The sequence below is a fragment of the Schistocerca piceifrons genome, chromosome 1 (genome assembly GCF_021461385.2).
Source record: "Schistocerca piceifrons isolate TAMUIC-IGC-003096 chromosome 1, iqSchPice1.1, whole genome shotgun sequence".
In the NCBI taxonomy this organism is placed as follows: domain Eukaryota; kingdom Metazoa; phylum Arthropoda; class Insecta; order Orthoptera; family Acrididae; genus Schistocerca; species Schistocerca piceifrons.
The window spans coordinates 212,682,702-212,703,223 of NC_060138.1; the positions used below are offsets into that span (position 1 = coordinate 212,682,702).

Here is a 20,522-nt window from a genome sequence, read left to right on the forward strand (position 1 = left end):
AGTAGTCGAAGTTTTATTGCTATGTTGTTATTTGCAACGTGCCTCTTGGCGCAGTGTTAAAGAAACTGAACGTTCGCTCCAGAGAAGCGGGATTGGAATCCACAATCTCGATCTGAATCAGCTTTTTGGAGGTTTCCGTGATACAAAGTTTCAGTCGAATAGCGGTATGGTTTTCAGACAAATGATAGCGTATTTAGACTGGATTTCTTTCACCCTAAGCTTGTGCACTGTCTCTAGTGCCCTCGAGAATAGCGTGGAGCCCTTTGGCGTAGAACTGGTGACTAAATCTACCGCTGCAAAAATTCAAATAATTTATTTTCTACGTCCATATTTCTACTTTTCTCCATTCATTAAAAGGATGACACTGTTACAAACATATATATGCGAACAGTTACGCAGTTTCATAATTCCACGCCTCGTGCATTGCTCCAGTCTTCCTAGTGCAAAATTCATGTGTCACACGAATTGCACAAAAAAAAAAAAAATGTGGACATAAGAGGTTTGCGGCACGAATTAACATAAAGTGACGAAAATTAAGGTAGGTATAGTTCGAGGCCGCTCGCGATTGTTACCGTCTTCGAAAATGCGAGGACATTGCGAGTCCCTGGCGATCTTACTGTAAGTAAAAATTTCATGCTTTTGTAGTTCCCGAAGTGTACATAGTGGGTAGCGCGCACCGCTACAGCATGTCCGAAGCCTTTCGGCAAACGCGGACGACCCAAGCGCGCCTATCCCCTCCATAACACCGCTGTCACTTGGAACAGGTTTGCCGTCGTCCTTGGGACACACCGCTGCACGCATGATTTTGCTCGTAAGTTTATTTATTTAGACTTCTGACTATTTCCAAATTTTGTCGTAAAATCTGAGTATTTTCTCCTACAAGCACGTGTACAACACACATGATACCTGTATTTTTCTTCGGTATTCTGCTCTGAAATTAGTTGAGTCATTATTTTGACCTGAAAAAGACTGCAACTGTACACATGACGTCACTTTGAGCCATCTGATTTGTGCATTCTGGTGTCCTTCAAGCAGGCATATGCCTTCCATCAAAATGAAAGAAACAAAATAATTTTTACTATTCTTCTGGAAATAGATTTCTATCTTTCCAAGCAGATTTTTACTGTAGGTTATTGGCATTTTTCAACCTGTTCTGAGAATGCATCTCTAGTAACAAAAGTTTAAGTATATCTGTAAGCATGTCTAGATTTTTGTAATGCTCTAGTTTTGTTTCAGCTGCTGCCGGAGATAGTAACATCAGGGGAAGAAAAGAAAAGATGGGAGCAAGACCCGTGCAGATAGTTGTAGCTAAGGATGATCACACTTTTGAACTGGATGAAGCAGCACTTCAGGAAATACTACTGCAAGATCATGTGAAAGACAAGACTGTAGTTGTTGTTTCTGTGGCTGGAGCCTTCCGCAAAGGAAAATCTTTTCTGCTTGATTTTTTCCTGCGTTACCTGAAGGCACAGGTTGGTATTCGTATTTGCAATGATAACTGTAGAACAATTAGAAAAGGAATTGATGTTATTCACACTATTTGTAATTGTGCTCTGTGCTGCTCCCTGCTTCTTTTTCTCCTGAACTTCAAATCTGTCTCACGTTCAAGGGAAGCAAAAGTATGTTGAATTACCGACACATCATGTTAATAAACATTCATATGTTGTACTGCTACATTGTCTTGAAAGGTTTATTTGCACAGTTCAGTTTTGTGTATGTATATGAAAAGAGATGTTACTTTGGAAATATTGATAATATTCATTGCAAGACTTGTTGAGCCTACATATTTCACAAATATGTTATGGTGCTATAGTGAGTGTGGAGTTACTTTTCCCTTATTATGTAAACAATTTGCCACCTGACCAAAATAAAGGTTATAACTCAACTGATGACCTCACTGTGGCACACTTTCCACTTAATTGTCACTTAAATATACAAATGTAAAGCTGTGATTTGCTAAAATACAAAGAACTGATAAAATGTTTTACTCTTGAAGTTACATCTCCTTCTGAGCATTCCCATGGAAATTATGATGTACTGCTTGCAATAATTTTAAATTACGTCTTTTTGTAACATACTGATCACTCAGTATTTGAAAGTAAGAGCACTGAAATGTTGAAAAGGGTGGTGTCAAAGATCTAGACTTTAGATTCAAAGGTAATTTATTCTCATTCTTGAATGCATTGCAGTATTCCTATCTCAAATAGTGTAGCCTAAAACATTTCTTTCACATTTATTTTGTTACATTAGTTAGCTGAAATTTTAGCATTGAGTAAATATAAGCTGTATTTGATGAACTTTTAATTAGCAGAGATTTTTTAAAGACCATTGCCACAGTTTATTTGCCCGACTTTCACATGGTTTAGTGTAGATATTGAGAGCTGTAATTCAGATTATGTTGGAAGTGTATACATAGTTTTGCCTAAAGCAGCATCTAATTCTATTTTGCCAGTAATTCCATATTTGACCCAAAATAGTAGCATGCTATACTAAGAGACATAGCTGATCTAGAACTTGAGCGTGTGCAATGCATCCAATGATCTTCGCAACAAGATATTAACTTACTCTTCCTTCCTTGAATTCAAACACCTGTTGAACAGTTGTGGATCTGGTAATACCATACTGAGTGTCTATTTTTCAATACTTTCACACACTCATCTTGCCAAATTTTGGTGTGGTTTCACTCTCTCTGCTGCATAAACCCAGCACTCAACTCCTAATATGAAATAACACTTGGACAAAAATTTATCTTATTTGCAGGACAAGCAGTAGGCACAGATTTGCCTCTCCTCTCACCTTATAACAGCTGACATTTTCATGAACAGATTGATGACTGACTACAAAAAATAATTATTGGAGTATTGTTAAATCCAGGATGGCTGAGTGTTCACTATGTGCACATATTCTAAATAAGAACTTCGGGAAACTTATAAGTCTATTGTCTGTTTTGTTTCTCACACCTGAAAGTAGATGATGTCTGTAGGGGAGTCAATAAACACATTGTGTGTTTCCAATTTGCTCAGTTCTTTTGTACTTAACTCCTCTCTCAAATTAATGAAATTTTTCCTTCTGGTAGTTGTGGTACTTAGTCTCATGTTTTGGTCAAAGTTTAGTAGTGTCTACAAAATTAGAATATTAGCAAACACACAAATTAATGTATATGACTTTCTGCTAACAGGGAAGAGCTGACTGGATGGGGACAGATGAAATGCCCCTGGATGGTTTCTCATGGCGTGGTGGTTCCGAGAGAGATACTACTGGAATCCTGCTGTGGTCTGAAGTGTTCATAGTGGATCTCCCAACTGGAGAACAGGTTTTGTTATTTTTCATACTATTATAAACAGTCCAATATTGGTTCGTAATTACTTCCCCCCCCCCCCCCCCCCCCCCCAACCCCTCTCTCAATACCTTCAGTATATTACACACACACACACACACACACACACACACACACACACTAGATTTACGAAGAACAGATCACAAAATAAAATACAAATCAGTTTTTGGTAGTGCATGAATTCCAGAAAATTGGTTTGAACACTATTTTGACAGCAACATGGGCAATTGTAGAAGATAGCATGTTGATATAATTATGCCATATTATACAAACTTTCTTTTTTCACAGATATTGGTAGCATTTGTTATGTAAGTGGAGAATTAATAGTTACGGTCCATGCTTAAACAACAGTGTTAATGATACGTACACTTATCCATCCTGTGAACTTGCAAAAAGTGAATTTTTTTTTTCACTGCTGAATATCCCAATAACTTCCTTGGCATGTTTTCATGTTGTGTTATAGCAGATAACTCTGACAATATGTCACAGTTTCAAAAAGTCTTAGATTTCAAAAGGATATGCAATCTATAATAATCCCTTGTAGGTTTGGCCCCACGTGTCATATTGTTAAAAGTATTTTGTCATTAACCAGTTCAGTAAGACATGTGATGGACATTTTGAATATATTCCATGCAAGGTTTACCCATCTGCCATCAAATTCCTGTATTTTGTAGTGTTAGTAGTTCAGCACACACAAACTGATGAGTCAGAACATGACAAACACCCACCATGAGACTGAACACTGCCTGGTGGCTTTGCGGGTACTTTATGTGGTAAGGTAAGTATATAAGTGGAACAGAGATGATTTGGGAATCATTTTTATGGGCTGCAAATGAGTAATTCCACTGACATAAGTGACTTTGATGGGGAATAAGCGTCTTGTAAATGTTGTAAGCTGGTTGAGCATCCACAAGTTACTACTGTGGGCATCTATGGGAATTGGTTTAAGCATAGTGAAACCACAGTAAGTGACAAGATGTGTTATGTCCTTTCCTCATCACAGAACACAGAGGCTTTCCAGCACTGTCAGGCCGATTGCCACAGCTGTCTGTAGCAGATCTGACAATAGAGTACAGTGCTGGTGCAGGCATAAGTTTTGTGGAGCGCACATTTTTGAATGTGAGACTCCTGTACAGATGACCCACATGTCTTTTTGTGTTGCCTCAACATCATTTACGATTGCAGTGGGCACAGAATCATCAATATTAGACTATGGATCTGTGGAAATGCGCTGTCTGGTTGGATGAATCACTCTTCTTCGTTAGAACAGATTGACGGTCATGTGAATACGCCATCATCATGAAAAACAGCTCCACAAAACATGCACCATGCCACAGATGCAGGCTTTTGGGGGCAGTAATACTCTATGGAGTACATTCACTTGGGCTTTCATGGGAGCTATGGTCATATTCAAAGGCACCATGATAGCTGTGTGGACCTGTTGAATCCCTTGATGCTTGATATCTCCCCTGATTGTGATGGCATCTTCCAGCAGGATAACTGTCGTGTCACAGGCCAGGAATCGTGCAGTAGTTGTTTGAGTAGTATAATAATGATTTTTGGTTCATATCTTCGTCACTAAATTTGCAGGGAGAGCCTTTATTTGGAATAGGTGGTATTATGCCCAGTACCTTGTTTCATGAAAAGACTGAAGTTATAATCCGGAGACTGCATGCCTCCAGCCATCTTCCCAGACATAACACTTTTCAGTGCAAATCGTTACGACACTGGGAATTGTCCCTCCTTGGCAATGCCATGGGAGAAAAGCAAAAGCGAACGACTTGGAGACATTCCCTTCAGTTGTACCTAAACATATGGGGAATCCTCTCTCTGCACTAAGCCAGTGTTCTTTATGGGGAATATTGAAAGCATATTTGGTGAACTCTCATCCATTTGTAAATTACGAAGTAGGTCAGTTTTAATTTAGATGAGATATCCTACCCACTGCGAGGCCATACTCTATTGTAAACAGCTTGGTGATATACCTAAATACCGTAACAACGTATAAGAACCTAAACATTGTGCTGGATATAATTTTTCACCAGGATGTAACATTGCAAGTGGTTTAAGAAGTAGGTGAACACTTGGGGAAGCGAAGGATCCACATTGTATGTCGCGTATTATAGACTATTCCAGCTTATGCATTCACTTGTGAGCTGGGGAGCACTCACTTGCCCTCAGAGCACTGCCTCTCGGCTGTGGGCTGTGGTTATGTGAACACATCTGCAGTGAACGAGGATACAAGTGAAGGGGCTGGACGGAGCGTGACATCATGAAAAACAAGCCGTAATTCAAATCCCATCATGAGCATGGCTTTTGTTAAATTAGTCTAATTGTAGTGTAATGTACATGAAATTAATCAGAATTAAAATTTGAGGGCCATAAAAATGTATTAGCTGGTAAGGGGTGAGCAGCGTGTTTGGAAGTGACGAACAGAACAAATTATCAAGTAACCTTTGCCCAACTAACAAAAGATTATGTACTTACAGATTTTTTTGTGAGACTGATGCCCTTATGTGGGGCGATATCTTGTTTGTTGCAGCAATGCACAGCATACCCTTCATTGTAGGTTCCTGAAGCAATGATCTTTCCCTGTTTTTTATCCTCTTCATTACAGAGAATAGCTGCTCACAACAGTATATTGACCTGACCATGCACGTAATTCCAGGTGCATTCCTTTGAAGCCGAATGAATGTTTCTGCTGTTGCATTTTGATACCATTGATACAAATTCTGACTATTGTAGTACCTGTCGTTTAACAACATTGAATTTTGTGTGTCAGTCAGTTTGAATTACATTGTGGGTGGCAGGTCATCAGGTATAACTGAAAAAGGAGTACTGAAACACTGCAGTTTCTTCTCAGGATATGTCAGTTATTGTAACCATGATTCAAAACTATTAGCTGATTAATTATAAGTTGACTGTTTACAAAGGGGAGGTCAGCAGATAAATTTAGAGAATTGAGGTATGTGAAAACATCAGATCCCAGTTCCCTACTTGCCTCTCAAATAAATGGAGCTTATCTCTGAACACCCTGTGTTTGCCATGTGTGTAGTATCAACAAAAATTTTCCCCCTGTAATGACACATTCAGTGTATTCACATGCAGAATTATCAGCCAGAAAAGTGAGGTCTGATATCTATTTTGATTCTCTGAGGCAAGGAATTTCTTCCCCTTTCATGTCTAGAAACAAAGCAATTAAGTCACAAATAGGAGGAGGAGGAGGAGAAGAAGAAGAAAAACGATACTTCTGCTGATCCACTGAACAGTTCAGTGGTAAGGCCATACTTAACTTCAGTGTCTTGAAGAAACTGTTCAAACTGATGGTGGCTGTCTCTGTGTGTTTGTACAAAATTCAGTCACTTCACAGCAGTGTCCATTACATGACAAAGTTCCACAGTTTCAACACACAATGCTTCCTGATTTATGACACAGTTGTAATAGGTGGTGGATTTGAAGTGGTGAGGGACACAGTGAAGTGCCAGTCAAACAGCGTGATGTTCTAAATTCCTTTATTTCGGCTCCTCACTGTGGCTCCATACAGGAAGCAGCAATGTGGCTGTGGCATCCAGTGACCTCATCTGTGATTTTTCCCCACACTGCTGACAGAGGTCAGTATCAGCCGGGCAGCGGCATGTGACACAACTGCCTTTGTCGACAGCAGCTCCAGGGCCGGGCAGTCTCGGTTAACCGCAAGCCGCATATATTGTGGTACGACTTGCATACCGTGCACTGCCCAATAGGTGGCAGGCATGTGATGTAACGGCATTGGTCCACTGCCCCGCATTGATGGCCAGCATGCTGATGTCCACGACCAGCTGTGGTCCAATGTGGTGGTGCCTCCAGGTCCTGTGGTTTCAGGGAGGACTGTTGTGATGGAGAGTCAAACCGTGGTCCAGGAACAGCATTTCAAATGATGCCCCTAGGCAATAGAGATGCGATACTAACACAACTGATTTTAATTAGAAATGGCTAGGTATTTATATGCTTCAGAGCTGAGATCATGTAGGCTTTGCTTCATTATGTGGCACATAGACTAAGCATTTTGGTGGCTGCTGGTTTGCAAAGGCTGCCACCCTCCCCTGCTTAGGCACTGCTGTGTCAGCTGTTCCCACACCTCACCAGGCCATCTCGCTTCGCATCGTTGCGACAGCCGTGTTATATTTTGTAAGATGTAATACTTTTGCTTTCCTGCAGTTGGAGCTACTGCAAACCATTTCTTATTTTGCATATTTCTGACCAAATGTGGTCTGTACACTACACACGGTATGCTGTAGCTCTCTTTTTCCCATGTCACTCTTCAGTCCACTTTTTAAGCAAGAGACAAAAACTTGCTGATGCCCTTGGTGCACCATCTGTGGCCACAGATTGAAGGTGTTTCCATGAGAAATTCATGACGTCCATATACTCATATATGGCTCCAAAAATATTGCACCTATTTTCACGTAATCCAGTGTCTTTGTATCCAGGAGCTTATCCATAACTTGCACTGCATGTCCGCAACACACACAAAAAATAGCAAGTTGAACAAAATCGGATATATCTGTGCTCTTACTGAGTGTGAGAGGAGAAGCTGTGAAACTCTGAGCTTTATTCCCGTGTTGTGCCTCAGAAATCAGCTCCCATGTGAGAATTAGATGAGACACCATTTGCTTTGAGACACAGACATCTACATCTACATCTACATCTATACTCCGCGAGCCACCTTACGGTGTGTGGCGGAGGGTACTTATTGTACCACTATCTGATCCCCCCTTCCCTGTTCCATTCACGAATTGTGCGTGGAAAGAACGACTGCTTGTAAGTCTCCGTATTTGCTCTAATTTCTCGGATCTTTTCGTTGTGATCATTACGCGAGATATGTGTGGGCGGTAGTAATATGTTGCCCATCTCTTCCCGGAATGTGCTCTCTCGTAATTTCGATAATAAACCTCTCCGTATTGCGTAACGCCTTTCTTGAAGTGTCCGCCACTGGAGCTTGTTCAGCATCTCCGTAACGCTCTCGCGCTGACTAAATGTCCCTATGACGAATCGCGCTGCTTTTCGCTGGATCATGTCTATCTCTTCTATTAATCCAACCTGGTAAGGGTCCCATACTGATGAGCAATACTCAAGAATCGGACGAACAAGCGTTTTGTAAGCTACTTCTTTCGTCGATGAGTCACATTTTCTTAGAATTCTTCCTATGAATCTCAACCTGGCGCCTGCTTTTCCCACTATTTGTTTTATGTGATCATTCCACTTCAGATCGCTCCGGATAGTAACTCCTAAGTATTTTACGGTCGTTACCGCTTCCAATGATTTACCACCTATGGCATAATCGTACTGGAATGGATTTCTGCCCCTATGTATGCGCATTATATTACATTTATCTACGTTTAGGGAAAGCTGCCAGCTGTCGCACCATGCATTAATCCTCTGCAGGTCCTCCTGGAGTACGTACGAGTCTTCTGATGTTGCTACTTTCTTGTAGACAACCGTGTCATCTGCAAATAGCCTCACGGAGCTACCGATGTTGTCAACTAAGTCATTTATGTATATTGTAAACAATAAAGGTCCTATCACGCTTCCCTGCGGTACTCCCGAAATTACCTCTACATCTGCAGATTTTGAACCGTTAAGAATGACATGTTGTGTTCTTTCTTCTAGGAAATCATGAATCCAGTCACAAACCTGGTCCGATATTCCGTAGGCTCGTATTTTTTTCACTAAACGTAAGTGCGGAACCGTATCAAATGCCTTCCTGAAGTCCAGGAATACGGCATCAATCTGCTCGCCAGTGTCTACGGCACTGTGAATTTCTTGGGCAAATAGGGCGAGCTGAGTTTCACATGATCTCTGTTTGCGGAATCCATGTTGGTTATGATGAAGGAGATTTGTATTATCTAAGAACGTCATAATACGAGAACACAAAACATGTTCCATTATTCTACAACAGATTGACGTAAGCGAAATAGGCCTATAATTATTCGCATCTGATTTATGACCTTTCTTGAAAATGGGAACGACCTGCGCTTTCTTCCAGTCGCTAGGTACTTTACGTTCTTCCAGCGATCTACGATAAATTGCTGATAGAAAGGGGGCAAGTTCTTTAGCATAATCACTGTAGAATCTTAAGGGTATCTCGTCTGGTCCGGATGCTTTTCCGCTACTAAGTGATAGCAGTTGTTTTTCAATTCCGATATCGTTTATTTCAATATTTTCCATTTTGGCGTCCGTGCGACGGCTGAAGTCAGGGACCGTGTTACGATTTTCCGCAGTGAAACAGTTTCGGAACACTGAATTCAGTATTTCTGCCTTTCTTCGGTCGTCCTCTGTTTCGGTGCCATCGTGGTCAACGAGTGACTGAATAGGGGATTTAGATCCGCTTACCGATTTTACATATGACCAAAACTTTTTAGGGTTCTTGTTTAGATTGTTTGCCAATGTTTTATGTTCGAATTCGTTGAATGCTTCTCTCATTGCTCTCTTTACGCTCTTTTTCGCTTCGTTCAGCTTTTCCTTATCAGCTATGATTCGACTACTCTTAAACCTATGATGAAGCTTTCTTTGTTTCCGTAGTACCTTTCGTACATGATTGTTATACCACGGTGGATCTTTCCCCTCGCTTTGGACCTTAGTCGGTACGAACTTATCTAAGGCGTACTGGACGATGTTTCTGAATTTTTTCCATTTATGTTCCACATCCTCTTCCTCAGAAATGAACGTTTGATGGTGGTCACTCAGATATTCTGCGATTTGTGCCCTATCACTCTTGTTAAGCAAATATATTTTCCTTCCTTTCTTGGCATTTCTTATTACACTTGTAGTCATTGATGCAACCACTGACTTATGATCACTGATACCCTCTTCTACATTCACGGAGTCGAAAAGTTCCGGTCTATTTGTTGCTATGAGGTCTAAAACGTTAGCTTCACGAGTTGGTTCTCTAACTATCTGCTCGAAGTAATTCTCGGACAAGGCAGTCAGGATAATGTCACAAGAGTCTCTGTCCCTAGCTCCAGTTCTGATTGTGTGACTATCCCATTCTATACCTGGTAGATTGAAGTCTCCCCCTATTACAATAGTATGATCACGAAACTTCTTCACGACGTTCTGCAGGTTCTCTCTGAGGCGCTCAACTACTACGGTTGCTGATGCAGGTGGTCTATAGAAGCATCCGACTATCATATCTGACCCACCTTTGATACTTAACTTAACCCAGATTATTTCACATTCGCATTCGCTAATAACTTCACTGGATATTATTGAATTCTTTACTGCTATAAATACTCCTCCACCATTGGCGTTTATCCTATCCTTGCGGTATATATTCCATTCTGTGTCTAGGATTTCGTTACTGTTCACTTCCGGTTTTAACCAACTTTCCGTTCCTAATACTATATGCGCACTATTTCCTTCAATAAGAGATACTAATTCAGGAACCTTGCCCTGGATACTCCTGCAGTTTACCAATATTACGTTAACTTTTCCTGTTTTTGGTCTCCGAGGACGGACATTCTTTATAAACGATGATAATGTCCTCTCTGGTAAGCCGTCAGGTATTTTATCGTTTCGCCCAAGGGGGGGTCCCTCTAACCTAAAAAACCCCCGTGTGCACGCCACACGTACTCTGCTACCCTAGTAGCTGCTTCCGGTGTGTAGTGCACGCCTGACCTGTCTAGGGGGGCCCTACAGTTCTCCACCCAATAACGGAGGTCGATGAATTTGCAACCATTATAGTCGCAGAGTCGTCTGAGCCTCTGGTTTAGACCCTCCACACGGCTCCAAACCAGAGGACCGCGATCGACTCTGGGCACTATGCTGCAGATATTAAGCTCAGCTTGCACTCCGCGTGCGATGCTGGTTGTCTTCACCAAATCAGCCAGCCGCCGGAAGGAACCAAGGATGGCCTCAGAACCCAAGCGGCAGGCGTCATTCGTTCCGACATGTGCTACTATCTGCAGCCGGTCACACCCAGTGCGTTCAATAGCTGCCGGAAGGGCCTCCTCCACATTACGGACGAGACCCCCCGGCAAGCACACCGAGTGCACACTGGCATTCTTCCCCGACCTACCCGCTATTTTCCTGAGGGGCTCCATAACCCGCCTAACGTTGGAGCTCCCTATGACTAATAGGCCCGCCCTCTGTGACTGTCGGGACCTTGCCGGAGAATCGGCCACTGGCCCAACAGGCGAGGCACCCTGTGGTGGCTCGGAAACGATGTCATCACCACTAGGAAGCACCCCGTACCTGTTGGAAAGGGGTAAGGCAGCTGCCACGCGGCCAGATCCCACCTTCGCCTTTCGGCCAGGCACGCGCGAGCCCACCACTGTCCGCCATTCACCCTGGAGTGATGGCTGACCGGTAAGATGCTCACTGCCGGAAGACGCAGCGACATCAGGGGTTCCATGTGATTCCAAGGCCACCGAAGTAGGCATAGGTCTCACCACAGTTGCCCCAACGCCACTACGAGCCGACGCCTGCGCCTCGAGCTCGATGAGCCTAACAGACAAAGCCTCCACCTGCCCCCGAAGAGTGGCCAATTCTCCTTGCGTCCGCTCACAACAACCACAGTCCCTACACATGACTATGTTTACCCTACTCTATAGGGTGACAAATTCCCAAGATAATCTTCTGATGAGCTACTCTGATAATCAAGAAACACTCACTGAAATACGAGACGCGAAAACTACGCTAGGTTTTCCCAGAAAAACTATTTAAAAGCTAAGCGCAGCAAATAAGTACAAAAACGCTTTATACAAACAGTACTCGCTGCTGCTGGTGCTGTCGCTCTGGCTGTCACAAGACAACTGCTGATTCAGGTGACTAGTGGCTAACGGCCGCGAAACAAACAAAAGACGGTTTTAGGGCGCTTTCTGTTCTAAACGATCAAGAAAACACTAAGAAATCTAACACGAAAACTACGTAAAGTTTTATCAAGAACTGTTAGTTACTATGCAGAGCAGATAAACACAAATAGAATCCCTTCCCTAGTGGAAGGTCGTAAACAAAATGCAAAATAAACGCTTTATACAAACAGTACTCGCTGCTGCTGGTGCTGTCGCTCTGGCTGTCACAAGACAACTTCAAAAGATTTGATACCCTTGGAAGTTTGCATTCTGCTACTGCTACCAGGCAGCATATAATGAGAGGTCCCAAAGAGAATGGTGTACCAGTCATTGCTATGATGGGAGTTACTTTGTAATTCACAAAAATTACAGCTTCAGCTTTAATGAATAAACACATTATAGTAGTACTAGAAACTTATTACAGTTCTAAAAAAAATCCTCATTCACTGTATTTTCTTAACTTACATCTTCCTCAAATTAGAAAATAGTTCCATGCTAGGATCCCCTTCTATTCAGTTATAATCCACTGCGTGAAAGCAAATGTAATGATGCTGTAAATTGTATTTGTTTGCAGAAAGAAGCATGTCGTGACACAACAAGCACTGTGGATGTCTGTCTGTGAAGAGATATGTTCCTTGTTACAAAATAGGCAGTGGACACTCGTGGCTGGACTTTCTGTTGCATCCACAAGAAGTGCATCTGTGTACTTGTGCCCACAGAGTACTAAGACGCGTGACATCAGCTCACACAATCACCGCAGCTGCAAGCTGAAGCCGTGAGCAGTCCTGCCTACAGGTCACTTGTTGGAACTGTCGGGTGTACATAGAGACCCAGCAGATATGGGGAATTAATCCTCACTTTTGAAGGGGGCGTGCTTCCGGAGGTGGTCAAATTTATGGTTTACCAGTGCAATTTGAAGCCACGTTCTAACCTCCAACGTGGTGCATTAAATACCAGTGCTTTGGGCAGAAGTCTTCCTGGTGTACGTACAATCACATTTGTGAGGACAGTAGCCAGCCATTTAATGAAAATTCATCCTGTGCGCTACTACCTGTCTGTCAGTTGCGGGAACCGCCACCTTCCTCGATCTCTGAACTGGGCTACCCAAATTGAAGAATGCAAAATACAGAAATATCGGATCTCAGATTGCCTCTCATATTTTGAAGGTTGGGAAAAATATTATGGTTTATATCTTGTCTTCATGATATCAGCTTCTGCCACTACTGTGGCCAGGTCATTGTCAGTATGTGTCATCCATCATAGACCTCCAGTAGTTGTGCCAATAAACTATACCACAGTTCCAGCAGCACCACCTGTGCAAACCACTCCCTACACCCAGCCAAAGAAGCAGCATCCTCCTCTGGTGCGTACCAGTAACAGGACTCCCTTTCAGGAACCTTCTTCTCAGATACCTAATGACCAGAGTCCAGGACTGCTCACTGGTCTTCCTCTCCTACTCTCACAACGAATAGGTCTTGGCAAGACTCTCTACTGACAAAAGCAGTGAAATAGGAGAAAACTGAAATCTTGGGAGAAGGCTACTCTGGTGACTGCAGAGATGCCGAATCCCCCTCACATCATCAGACTCTGAAACAATATTAATTGTTGTTGTTGTTATTGTTGCAGCCCTTGTGGTGCAGACTACACAGAGTTTGAAGATTGTTACATAGCCCCAATTTTTGGGTCTCCTCATTGTTGGAAAACTTGATACAGCTGCCCCATATTTTTCAACTAAATCTTAAGGTTTTCTCAGTGTTACCACAAGTTCTGGAAATCAGGGAATTTCAAATGTGTCGGGGGAAATATAGGGGAAATTTGAAAAAGACACTGGAAAAAATCTGGTTTTTCTCTCAGTAGATGAAATGGTTTGTTTACTGAGATGTCGTGCATTGTCACTGGCTGGATGCAGCTGAGTCTGTGCGCCACTTCCGTACTCCCTGATTCTTTGTGCATCTCCCCTTTCTACCACTCCCCTCAGCTTGCAGTCAGTGCTGCCACCACTTGTTGCCGCTAGCCTAGCAACTGCCGACAAGAGGTAGACAGGCGTGAGGGGTATTTGTGTGGTTCTGATTCTCAGAGACTGTTGATGCAGAGGCTGGAGATGGCAGTGTGCATGAGTACTCTCTGAGTGATTGTGTGAATGAATGTGTGTATGTGCTCTAATTTTCTGACAAAGGCTATGGCCAAAAATTTAGTTGCAAAAGTGTGATTGTCTTTTCTGTGTGCCTGTCTGCAGCTCAGCGATCATCTTTATGGCCAGTTACTACCTATCCTCATTAGTAGGGACCGAAAAATGTAGCATCTATTTTTGGCAAAATTTGCATCTATTTTTTTGCACAATTTGCATCTATTCTTGTCAAAATTCATGTCTATTTTCTTTGTTTGTAAATGATTAGATGCACAAATTTAAAAGGTCGTCATGTTACCTGAGTGAGGACGGACAAATTATTAGTTCTTTGAAATTGACTGTTAAAAAGAGTGCTGATTGGGAATTTCCGACTCGAATGTTTACTTTTGCAAAAGCTTCAACACCGTTTTGTTGTGAAAAGGCCTTTGTTTCCTTAGTTTCGCTATATTTAAGCTTTCAAAACTGATTGTAACTGACAAGACAGTTAGCATAAAGTAGTAGATTTTTAATGTTTGGGGAATAATTTCAGCACCATCAAAAAACGTTACAGATTTTGTTTTCCAATCACTATAGGACAGATGGCAGGCACTATGGCTAGAGTTGCAGATGGCAGAGAGTGTAAACAGACTAGAATTTTGACTGCCATAGGGGAAGGAGCGGTGCAGGGAAACAAAACCCACCTCCATTGCTGCACAGCAACCTGCAGCAGAACTCTCACATTGTCACAGGGATCACCGATCTCTTCTGGTATTGTAAGGGTCGTAATCAAAATCCGTGATGTACTGGGATTAGTCACTTCCTTTATTTCAAAATAAGAAAATGAAACAATGAACAACAAGCAGAACAAAAGCATTTGGGGATGGCTACTGCGCATTTGCTTGTTGAAGTTAGCAGAGTATTGTTAATGACGTAGTTCAGACCAGACCTCTAGTGGTGTCCTGCACAACTACAGTTAAAGACATCAGCCACCTAATTTGCCACGTTAAAACTGTCCACATTGTCTTATCTTTTGAGCTTTCGCAAACAAATGTGTGCATTTCGTTCTTATAAAATGCTAGATCCCATGGCTGAGTACTGCGTTTCACTACACAAGTGTATCTTAAACGGACCATTCAATCGTCCACAATTGGCATCGCACCAAATCATTGAGCATATTAATACATTGTTGTGTTCATACACTTCATTTTGCACGTAGGTTCTTGCGCACGTTATCTTTCCAAAGTGGGCTTCGCCACATGATGTATAATGCCAGTAACTGCATTTTCGATATTCTATGCAGGAAATACAGCTATTTCAAACTGTCGCTGATAAATGGCTCCTCTGGATACAATTCACTATGAAACGGTGTCTATTAAGTAATTTTGCATTTTGAGGCAGAATTTATTTCGCATTAATCACAAAATGCGAGTTATTCCGGTCCCTACTTGTTAGTATTGAGTCTCGTAGTATTTGCGCAAGTTATCTGTTGCATGGATTGATCATTTCATTAACATGATTTCTGTGAGTAGCTGGACACATGAGTGGACTTCAATAACGGGCCAAAACCGCAGGCCATTTCTGTGGGTATTTCTAACAGATCAGGCGTGTCAGCTTGAAGTCCATCATTTCCCACTAATGTACCCTGCTTGTTGGATCTAGTCCCACCGATCTGCCCACAAGCCAGGTCTATTTGTGTTTGACGTAATGCAGCAGATTTTTGTGGTTTATCCATGAATCCAGGAGAGCAGTGCTCCTCAACAGTCCAGAGGCCATGGATGATGGATTTCAGGAATTGCGACTGTCTCACCGCAAGTACATTGTACAGTGCAGCATTTTTTAGACATTTTATTTATTCCAGTACATTTTCGCTTTTGAAAGTAGTTTATATATTACAAAGTATGGACAATAAAGAAAACTGTGTCAGTTCCTGGCAGTTTGCACACTATGTACTCATGTATTTCATGAAAGAAAAATCACACAGTACATGTAAAATGAATATAATAGAGGGAAACATACCACGTGGGAAAATATATCTTAAAACAAAGATTCTGTAACTTATCAAACGAAGGCGTTGGTACATTGATAGAGACAATAACAAACACAAACACACACACAAATTTCAAGCTTTCGCAACCCACGGTTTCTTCATCAGGAAAGAGGGAAGGAGAAGGAAAGACGAAAGTATGTGGGTTTTAAGGGAGAGGGTAAGGAGTCATTCCAATCCCGGGAGTGGAAAGACTTACCTTGGGGAGAAAAAGGGACAAGTATACATGCTTTACATATGTCTGCTTGTGTCTGCATATGTGCGGATGGATATATATATGTGTGTGTGTGTGTGTGTGTGTGTGTGTGTGTGTGTGTCTCTTTCCACTCCCGGGATTGGAATGACTCACTCCTTACCCTCTCCCTTAAAACCCACATCCTCTCGTCTTTCCCTCTCCTTCCCTCTTTCATGATGAAGCAACCGTGGGTTGTGAAAGCTTGAAATTTGTGTGTGTGTGTGTGTGTGTGTGTGTGTGTGTGTGTGTGTGTGTGTGTGTGTGTGTGTGTTTGTGTTTGTTATTGTCTCTATCAACATACCAACTCTTTTGTTTGGTAAGTTACAGAATCTTTGTTTTTAAGTACATGTAAAATAATAGACATAACACTGTGGGTAATAATCAGCAGTAACGAACATAGTAGAACCAACATTTTGTTGATGGGCTCTATAATGTTGGTTTATACTACTCTTCTCTGCCTTATACACTTCTTTCAAGAGCCCTACTTTTTTCTGAAATCAGTGAAGGTATTTTAATTCTGTCTTGTGACTTCAGTGAAATGCGTATTTTTGTCACCAAATGGGTTTGATTTTATAATATCGGTGGTCTTAATGAAACACACATACCATTTGGCTTGCTTTCTCGATCTAAAAATCTCAATTACAAAAGATGTTGATGTTAGCACTTAAGATTTTTGCTGACACATTTAGAAATACAGAAGTCCTTACATTTTTAGTCAACTTATGTCTTTACTTACTCTTGAGATCTCAAAATCTGTCAGGGGAAAATGCTAAAACTTCTCTGGGAATCTGGGAAATATCAGGAAATATCACTTGGGGAAACTTGTGGCATGTTTCTGCTTCCTTGCCAACACCTCTTTGGTTACGGATCACACTACTCAACTTGAAAGATGACTGCTAGTGTTATGGCTAGGGCAACCACTTTGACTTCAAAATTATTGGATCCAGTCCATCATCATGGAGTAAGACCAGTCATTGGTGCCCTCTGTACTAGTCCTGTAGACAATCTTCTTGCCAAAGCAAAGATTTTACCTCTCCAGTTCTGGTGGCACCAACTCTTGCTCACTTATGCAATCGCTATCTGACAATTTCCTAATCATCCAATTTATCAAATTCTTTTTGGATGCTAGAATCAATGACCCCCTGACACCCACCCTCCTCAAGGCCCTCTGCCAGGACCTCTGCATGACCCCCATAGAACGTGCATATCTATGGTTGGATGACTTCTACCAAGGCAGTAATAAATTATACACACAAACCTCCATCATGCATCACTCTGTTTATTAGCATAAACTATTTTAAAATCCCAACAGTAGTTCCAAGATTTGCCTTCATGCACAGACAGAAAAATGCAGCAAGGGACTTCAGTTTATAATATGTAGTGATACAATATTTTAGACATTATTTTGGAGGGGACTGGGTTGTTGCAATTGGGCAATTTCCTGCTGTATGCTGAGTCCCTGTCAGTTGCCTTGATCATCCCTTTTTAGCTCAGTTTTAATTACTTTTGGAAGTGGTTAGGCCTTTTCTATGCCGTGCCTTATTTTGTTTTTTAGGGGTAGCACTGTCATTAAGGGAAAACCTTATGGAGAAACCCCCCCCCCCCCCCCCCCAACACACACACATACCAGTCTACTTGTTTCTTATCACCTTATTTTATTACTATAGGTCCAACTGATGTTCATTACCATTTATTAGCCTCGTCACTTTTACTATAACGAAACACCCAACTAGAAGGACACCTTTCCTCCATAACTGCGTTAGCCTTTAATTGGACAGGTGGGGGTGAGATGCTGTTGATTATTATGTCGCCACAGGTGAGCACTTGGGGGGCCAGCTTACTGATCTGATCCATATACTTTTACCACCCTTCAAATTATTTCTCAGCTCTGACATTAATATTGCTTTCAATAGCTTTGTTACCACTCCTACATGCTTTCATAATTTGATCAGATTTCTGGCTGATGTCACTAACTGAAGATCTCTTGACTGAGGGTCTGATGACCTCCCTGTTTGGACCTCTGCATCCACATCTGCACGTACAGGACTACACTGTAATTCACACTTAAATGCTTGGCAGCCAATCAAATTTGCCTGATTTGAACCCTGTGGAACAAATCTGAGATGCCTACAGGCACCAACTCTACACTTACAAATCAATGTCCTGTAATTTATGGAATTTTGTCACCTGTGCATAGACATCTGCCACATACCTCCGGAAACCTACCAAGAATTTGCCAGATACGTGCCATACGGAATTGCTGCTTTATTGCTTTCCAGAAGTAGACCTATATACTGTTAAACCAGTGGTCTTACTGTTTTGGCTCATCACTGTGTAAATCTGTACAGGCTGGACAGTGAAATGTCAAGTAAGAGTCCGCTATTCTAGGTCACTGAAGTGGTGTCCGATTGAAGTACTTGCACAAGGCTGTTGAGCCACACACAATTATCATTATTATTATTATTATTATTATTATTATTAACAGCAGCAGCAACTGAATGTAACCTTCATAGAATGCAATGATACATTCATTAAAATATTGCTTTGTTTGGGTAATAATTTTAATTTCTGTGTTTGTATTCTTTCTCCTGTCTATTTCATATGTGTCTCTCCCAAGTAACATAGTGTTATCAACTAGCTTACAACATTTTTTTTCCTCCTTTCCTGATGTATTTGTCATTTAGCTTTGAATTTCTCTTGCTGGTAATAAGGCCTTTTTTATGTATGAGCTATAAAGTAAGAAAGCTAAGCCATACGGAGGAAAAGTTCAGCTCAAAAATTTCGTTACTCTGAAGTTTGTTATTTGTTCTTTTGTCTTATGCATTATTGTTCTTCCAATTCACCAGGTAGCAGTATTATTAATGGATACTCAAGGTGCCTTTGACAGTGAAAGTACAGTGAGAGACTGTGCAACAATATTTGCGCTTAGCACAATGGTCAGTTCAGTGCAAATATACAATTTGTTGCACAACATACAGGAAGATGATTTACAGCATCTGCAGGTAATAATTACTATATGTGGCAGTAGTAGTAGTAGTAGTAGTAGTAGTAGTAGTGGAGTTTGTGGTGCTTGCATCTTCCATTCTTTTAAAAAGTGCTTGTTGGTGTAGATAGGGAAGCGAATTTAGGCTTGACAGAAAAATGGTTGTTATAGTTGAGTTGTGCAGGTGAAGATGACCACTGTGTGTGTTTTATGGAGAAATATATCACTGGTGTACATAGAAAAGGAAAAGAAGAGAGATGGTAGTCATTTTTACTTTCTTTTAAAGAATTTTTTCCCATTTAAGAGTATTTGATACTGCGAAAGTTTGATACGTAGAATTTGGAGGGGGACTGGAGGTATGAAACAGAAGACTTAGCTGTAATAAATAAAATATATCTTGTGTTGAAGTAGTTTAACGTAGTAAGATGTTAATATTACACATACTGTTGATGGGTCTTTCTCTTACGTGGTACATTCATTTTGGTAGTCAATATTAACTCACTGTTAATTTGCTGTTATTGCAGTCTGGAATGTTGCTGCAAGTTCACTGTCATTTTACATTCTTACAGTTAATTTCCCCATTGCTTCTCATTTAATTTTGTGTAAGAAAATTCTCATACATATATTTCTTGTGGTATAAATTAAATATGACCAATGACCAACAAATTTTAGCTGGTGTCCTTGTCTTGCTTATTTACCTACAGTGTTATATATCATGCTGTCGTTATGAGCTTCGGCGATAGAAAGCAATGTGACTGTGTTGATTCTGGATAATGAGATGTACTGCAGTACACATTGAAACAATATTCACTTTTGCGAAATAAAAAGCAATAATGTAACATTGTTTCTGGTATGCTCATAACCTCAAATTAGGAATTAGGTTAATGTTTTCAATGGGAACAATATTGGATGGTGTACTTTACAAATGCTAGAACTAATTAAAGTTTCTACTACAACAGCTGCACTTTAAATAATAGTTACTACT

The 20,522-nt window shown here is 41.2% G+C and overlaps 1 protein-coding gene across 5 annotated transcripts in view; it reads left to right on the top strand.

The window, feature by feature from the left end:
• The window catches only part of LOC124712068 (atlastin), a 160,507-nt gene that overhangs the window by 102,021 nt on the left and 37,964 nt on the right, over positions 1 to 20,522 (top strand). For 4 of the 5 annotated variants that reach the window (XM_047242387.1, XM_047242366.1, XM_047242380.1 and 1 more), the window contains 3 exons: positions 1,237 to 1,472; positions 3,179 to 3,313; positions 19,401 to 19,556. In XM_047242387.1, the coding sequence (XP_047098343.1) occupies positions 1,237 to 1,472; positions 3,179 to 3,313; positions 19,401 to 19,556 (527 nt within the window). Of the gene's footprint in view, positions 1 to 703; positions 812 to 1,236; positions 1,473 to 3,178; positions 3,314 to 19,400; positions 19,557 to 20,522 lie in introns of those variants that run through there. The other variant, XM_047242395.1, reaches the window with a different exon arrangement.